The 7,500-nt window shown below is 38.7% G+C and overlaps 1 protein-coding gene across 3 annotated transcripts in view; it reads right to left on the bottom strand.

The window, feature by feature from the left end:
- The window catches only part of MAPKAP1 (mitogen-activated protein kinase associated protein 1), an 85,052-nt gene that overhangs the window by 71,495 nt on the left and 6,057 nt on the right, over positions 1-7,500 (bottom strand). For all 3 annotated transcript variants that reach the window (XM_009998813.1, XM_009998815.1, XM_009998814.1), the window contains exon 3: positions 4,338-4,486. In XM_009998813.1, the coding sequence (XP_009997115.1) occupies positions 4,338-4,486 (149 nt within the window). The remainder of the gene's footprint in view (positions 1-4,337; positions 4,487-7,500) is intronic.

The raw sequence follows: 7,500 nt of genomic DNA, 5'->3' as shown, positions 1-7,500 counted from the left end.
AGCATTCATATTAATTTTCACTTCAGGCCCGACATTGTGGAATATTTCCCCTGATACATTTTAACCAAAGTTTAATTTAAGGAACTGCTTCTATCAACACTTATGAAAATTAACAGCCAAGCAATTAGCACTCATGAATTATCCCTTCCCCCATGCCTTCTACACTGATTTTTAAAACAGTTGCTACAAGAGAAATTGTTGGTTTTCAAGCCATTGCCAAAATTAGCCACAAGAAATCTTTTAACACTACACAGAGGTACCATTCCTTGCAACAGGATTCTTAGCATCTGTCCAGCTAAAAATGATGTTTAAAAAATCATGCTAAAAAATCATCACCTACTTTTAAATTCTCTCCAGTAGCCAAGTAAACCCACAAAAGCCCTATAAGGTCAGAAAACCTAGACTTGTATAATTCTTCACTTTCAACTAGTAGTGATGAAAATAGAAATAGAAATGGAGAAAACTATAGTCTGCTCTGCATGAAGAAAAGGCTCTGGGTGTTGTAACTCAAGCTTATTCTGGAGCTGAATGATCCCTTCCTTACATTTTTACTGCAGTTTTCCAACTTTCTTCTTTGATTATTTTGTATACATTTAGCATCTCTTTTTTGACTATCCTTTAATATTTCTGTGTCTGCTGACATTCTTCTGGGGATGCAGGAGCAGTTGTTTGGTGGCAGACATGTAAAAAATGGAATTGACATTTTAGTGATTAAAATTTCTTAAAGATAGCAGAGATTAGGAAGAAAAATGAGTGTGTACTGGCTTCAGAGATGACCTAAGGGGAACTGCAGAGAGAGGCCTTAGCAGGAGTTACTCATTCAGTACATAATTCCTACAAAGCTGGACATTTTATTCCAGCATAATTTTCCTCTACTCTAGTAAATAAATACATTTTTCCTTAGTGGGAATGGTCATGCAGTTGAATAGCTTTGGCAGTAATACTGTGCTAAGCCAGTATCTTTTCAGATTAGTATCTTGGAGAAAACTCCTTGCCCACTTTCCAGCAACTCATGAAAGGTACAACTGTGATGTGAAAGTAAATACTCTGAATTTCTACTGAAAAGATAACACATACTTTTAAAACAATTAATGAAAGCAAGCAGGAAATGTGTTGGTAAACTGAACGTTGTGACTCTCACAGTTGTGTCACTGAAATGAGCCACTACCACACTTCTAACTCATCTGTGGTAGGACAAGGGCTTCCAAATCTGCCTTATGGTCAGTCTTATTTTTCCAACCTTATCAACAGCTGGCAAGTTGGAACAGTAAGACACATAAAAATTGATTTTCCAATTCTGTAAGCAGAAATATACCTGCAGTTATTTAGAAAATGACTGATAATTTAATTTGCATGCACAAAAGGAAATAAATTTGGGCACCGATTTCTTAAGCCTTCAAGTAATTTTCTCTACAAATGACAACTGAACTAATTATGAAGAACTAACAGCTTCTTTTCATGAAATACTCTTAGCAAGAGTTTTCAGGATTTATTAACCAAGATGTACAACCCATCACGATTTATAAACATTGCAAACAGATGCTGGGGTTAGGTTACCTTTAGCTAGAAAAAAACTTGACGTACAGCCAGGAGTAGTTTTTGTGTGTATTCTGCTGAGAGCTCAAGTTTTGCACTGTCCAGGAAAACACAGGCCTGTCCTGTGCAGCTGTGGAGCAAGAATCTCCTGAGTTTTTGGGCTGATTAGAATGCTTCCACTGCAGTTACATTTCACAAGGCATATTCTCTATTATTTTGATAATTAATGAACTGATCAGAATACGAAGAAATTAAGAGTGCTCTAAAATTTTATTATTTCATAAAATTGCAGAAGTGGTTATGAGAAAGACACTAAATTTGGCAGAAAACACCTGTGAGATGCAAGGATTGTGACACGTGGGCTTGGCTGACCCTGCAGCCTTCTCTTGTTAACTGATCAGCTCAGAACAACACACCAAATGTTGGAGGGGGGCGTCAGGAAGGACCCTGAAAACAAGGGGCTTATTTGATTTCAGGTGCATGAGGGAGCAGAACTGGGGGTCAGTTCAAACCCTGCCCAAAGCAGTTAAGATGGGCACAGGGGGACAAAGAGCCCAGTCAGCAAAGCTTCCCCCACGCTCTGCCGTGAGCCGGGCGGGCTCTACCCAACCAGCTGAGATCTGTCTCACAAAACTCAAATATACATATAAACCAAAGGCCTAGTTATAATCCCAAAGATTTCAGAGCCACCACGATCTCCAGAGTAAATACATAATTAAGTAGGGTTTTTTTAAGACATGTTTAATTAGGCCCCTAGCCCCTCCTCAGCCCCCCTGCCTCTCTCCAATTATGTACCACTTCCCCAGGAGATGTGTGGCTCTGTTAATTATGTAAATAAGTGATGCACTATTCCCTGAAAGAATGGTATTTATGTGAAAAATACTGCTCATCTATTATCAATAAAAATAAATATGAGACCTATGATATTTCACTAAAATAACTGTAAACAGCTAGGTGGTGTTTGAGTTCACATTGCTGTCTGAAAAAAAAACAAACCCAAACTGAAGGAAAATAACTCACTATTGAACTATGATGTTTCTTCTGTATCTGAGATGCTCAAGTAGGCATTTACAAAATAGACAATAGATATGAAAGTATAGAAAAACAAATTTTACAAGCATATTATTGAGAAATTCCTAGAGTAATATGAGGCATGCTGTTAAAATTAATCTAGTGAGATTACACTCTAACAAAAAGCCAATTCAGCTATTTTGCAGAGTTCAAAAGGTGTTTTGATTTCTAGATCACAATGGAGTTGACTCATGTCATACCACAGAAATCACAACCTAGTAACATGGAGATATTTAATTAGTATCTCAAACGTATAGAGCAATTTTCTTCAAGCAGACCAAACACCTACAAATGCATCAGAAAATTAAGCTGTTTATTATATTCAACTACAACCCAGTAAAAAGCAGTTTGGATTATAAAAGCTTCTGAGAAAAATTCTAACAGGTAGCCCAAAGCATGCTCAAGTATTGAAGCAACAGGACTGGGACACCACTGAATTACAATAAATTTCCCTTCCTATAGAAGTGTTTATTTTTACTTCCTTTGTGCACAACTGTTGGAAATACGTTTATTTAAATTTTTGCCAAACTGCAAAGTCATGGCATGAGAACAGCCAGCTTTGAGTTCAGAAAAAAGGCATCTTAATGTAGTCTGGCTTAATCCTGGCTCCAACCAGGACAGGACTGAAGTACTGTGATCATTTATTACTGAGTCCAGAAATGTTGAAATACTATGTCAGCACTAATTATAGTTACCACATACTAATACATACAAAAAAACAGAGGCAGCTTTTGCTATGTAGATGTCATTGTTTAAAAGTTATCATTTCATAAATATTCCAAATACTTCTAGATACCTACTGGAATTACATATCTGACTTTCCACTTTAAGAATATTTAACAGAATATTAAATTCTTCTATCACAATGATAATGAAGCTCAAACCTCCAACTCCCACAGGAGATTCTACAAATAAATCCAGAAGAAAACAGATCTGTGCAGTATTTATGATTGTTTTAGAACAACATGATACTGATCCATCACACCCATGTTTATACTTCAGTTTCCTGAGTCTATAACAAAGAAAAATATTTGACAATACACAAGTAAATAAAATGCACACAAGAAAAGAGAGTTACCTACAATTCTGAGTAATATCAAATGCAAGCTCTTGAAATTAATGAAGTTAAGGAACGAATCTGACCTACCAGGTCTGTGATGAACCTCCTCTGTGTATCATATACATGAGGACTTGCATCGAACTGCCTTCTTTAATCCTTTTCTTACCCCAGATAGTGACCTGTTGTAGCTACAGTTTTCCACCCTCAAAACAGACACTGGCTTTTCCCACTCTCCTTCCAGCATTTTGAGGATAAACGCAGCATAAATCATGGAACATTTATCAAGTGCTGTGATGAGGTTAGACAGAGTAGGATTTTTTTTTTAGATGCCACATAACCAATATTTTATACAAATTTAAGGAACTGTCCCACCACCAACTCTGTGGAGAGATGTCCTAGGACTGGAAAAGAAACCAGCAAAGTAAGGGACAACTAATGGTAAGGGGTAGTTTTGTAATGGAAATGGGAAAAATGGTTCTACTGGACCTGGAACCATTATATTTAACACTAAGAAGCATGTTTCCAGAGAACCACTTTAAAATAACTGATGGCCTACTATAAAGGCTAATTAAAGCTTGAACAAGCAAATGCACACAAGAACTGCCTTAGACCCATCATCTTCAGGTCAAGAAACACCTGGATAGGGGACAAAACCATCTGGTCCACTTACCTTGCCATCAAACTTGGAGTACTCATTGAAGGGGTTGTTCAGCTGCAGTGGACACTGCTCCAGCCGCACAGACAGGATTGACTGCTTCCCAGAACACGGAGATTTCACTCTGAAATTCTTTTTTTCAAATAGTGAGCTCAGCTCCTCTGCTGCAGATCAGAAAAGAGATTGGAGTAGTTGTACTAGCAGACATACAGAGGCTGCTGTTGACCACAAAAAGATAACCCCGTAAGAGGGAGAACAAAATCAAATGCGTAACAAGAACAAAGGCCTTAGCAGCACATAATGTACCACCACTCCTTCAAGCCCAAAGACAGGAACCAGAAGTTTGAATGATGTTACCACTTAGGCTGAGGAAAAAGATGGGGAACGGAATGGAACTGATCACTACAAGACTCAAGTAGTCAAGATAGAAATCAAGATTCAAAGAGAGGATTGCACATTCCAGGTCTTTCTGATTGTCTGCCTGTGTCTAGATGAACAGTAAATGCTATGCAAAGAACTGTTGACCCACCCACATTCCACCATGCAAAAGCATTTCAGCTGAGCTTGTAACAAGGGATATTCTGCTGCACTACAGGACAGTATGATATTACCCTGCCACTACACTGCAATGTCACTGTGCTGTCAGCTGCAGGCTTGGGACTACATTTGATCCAAAAGAATAATTTCTTCAGGTTTTACTTCTCATGGTAGACTGCATAGGGTCTCCTCTCTCAAAAACATGACAAACCTGAAAACACCATTCCAGATAAACAGTAAAAAGCAAAAGCTTCCCAAAAACAAAGGTGGTAAGAGTGAGTTCTTTGTGTGATCTGTGAAGGCTCAGAAAAGCCTCAGACGAGCAGTTCTTGTTATACAAAGAGACTGCAAAGTTTGATTTCCAGCAACAGTTTAACTCCTAATTTACAGGCATACTTAAAAAACCCCTACAATTAGGGCTTCTTATGTTGTAAGGACATTACAAAAATCAGGACAGAGCCTGGGGTGGTTTAGCATATCAACACCAATGGGTCTCATCTGCAAGAAACTGTGACTGAATCTGGACAATTTTTTTCCACATCTGCTCTAGAAACCAAGTACCCCCAAACTCCATCAATCACTACCTGGGAACCAGCACCAGCTCTCCTTGACTGACTCTGCTCTGCCTTCCCACATTTGGATTCTCTCATGTCTCAGATTTACATGTTGCTCCTTCAGGGACACGAAAATGCTCCTAAGGCAGAATGACTTGGGATTGGATCTGAAGGGAGTTGGTTAATTTCTTAACATGAGAAATTAAAACTTGTCAAATTATAACTAGTCAAAAGCTTAGTTTATTTTTATCAGCAGATTGCCTGAAAACTCAGACAGTTGGCAAAAGTGCTAAATACTGGCACTAAGAAATACCCAACAGTCTTGTGAGAGGCTGTGATTAACCAAAAAAACTAGATTATATCATTTTTAAATGTGGCAACTCAAACTCCATTAGGTCTATCTCACATGACTGGAGAGCTTAAATAACTACATTCTATAAGGCTGTTAAATTCAGCTGGCTGAGATACAGTTTTCCTTTTCCAGAAAACTTATAACTTAAAATATTTAAACTTATTTAGGAAGAGGAACACAAAAAGCTAGAATATAGATGAGATTTCTGAAAAACTACCATCTTTCATGGAGCATTTTGTCAAATAATTCAAATAATTCCTAATAGACTCAGGCTGTAAGAGTTCAAATTAAATATATCAAGAAATAAAAAATTAAGTTCTCAAGTTTCAGAGGAAAAAAGCTTGTATGTTACATTAAACTAGCTTGAATGGCACAAATTTAAATTCTTAATTCAAACAAAGTTTTGCCAGTAGTCTATACTCTGTATTTTTCAGCTTTTGTGGCTTTGTTAGCTATCTGTGCTGTTGCACATGGCAAGGCCTTTGAAAGATTCTCTTGATATATCGTTAATTTCCATTTTATATGCTCTAAAATGAGTAAATATAAGATGTAAATACAATGCCTTATTTCTTGCTTTCATCTAAAAATACCCAGTATTTTACAAAAAGGAGCAACCTGTTGTATGTATATCCTGTTTGCTCTGTAGGACCCCCAGACTGTCTCATTAGCATAATTTGATCTCTGCACTGCAGGAAGCTGAAACATCCTTTTCATTTTGCTGAAAAAGAACCGATGCACAGAAAGGTGATGTGAACTGATGGCACATCAGAACACCACCAGCCCTCCACTGGGTCACACTTCCAGCCAGTTAACTACCTCTGAAGCATCTGTATAGATCCTAACACCCAAATCAGTCCAAACTCACAAAGGCTTTCAAGCCCATTCACTACGACCACCTTATCTTTCAGACTCCTTCCTGACGCAGCAAACAGCCTGTCTCCTGACAGCAGCCAAACAGATGAGTAGAAAATGCTCTCATCACCATACACAAAGCTACTCCTCTACTCCTCTCTCATTCCCCTTTATTCCAGTTAGTACTTTTATTTTTGTACACAGCAATAAAAAATGGGACTCACAAAAAAAATACTCAATTGCCAGATGCCTCCACTGATGGGCATATTTCCATGTGCAGGACATGGGAGATGTTTGTACAAGTGTCTCTCTGCAGTGAGGCACCTCTGGAGGTGGTGTCACCAGCCTCTAACCAAACATCATTTCCACAATGGCAACCACAGGCATTGAAAGCCCAGACACAGTCTGGGTGGCAGCCCAATCCCCCCATCTGAGAACAGTTATTTCTCTTGTTATTGCTTCCAATAGCACTGAACTCAGGAGCAGAACAATGCCTGAAACACACACGATAAAGAGGAAGACCCAGTAGATAGCCTTTGGGGCTCCTCTTTTCCTGGGCTCTTCCCACTGTGTTGTTCTTCACGCCAATATGTGACAAATCTGCAGAATGGCAGTGACCCAGCAGGGAAAGAAAACCAGCTCTGCCGATGGAGAGAGATCCAGAGTGCCTGGAGTTTTCATGTAACTTGTTTTCTATTTAAAGATATTCTGCAGCAGGGAGGGACTGATCTATCTGCCTACAACCCCAGAACATTCTTGCAGAGGGGGACACCTCTACTACTGCTGGATGACTGACTGTCCCTCTCTGCAGGCCAGCATGTAAAAGGAACTAAAATGTGATGGTGGAGCCCACGTGAATAAAAACCTACAAACAGTAGAGACT

The sequence above is a fragment of the Chaetura pelagica genome, unplaced genomic scaffold, assembly GCF_000747805.2.
Source record: "Chaetura pelagica isolate M959 unplaced genomic scaffold, ChaPel_1.0 scaffold405, whole genome shotgun sequence".
NCBI lineage: Eukaryota > Metazoa > Chordata > Aves > Apodiformes > Apodidae > Chaetura > Chaetura pelagica.
This window is presented reverse-complemented; position numbering and strand designations above follow the sequence as displayed.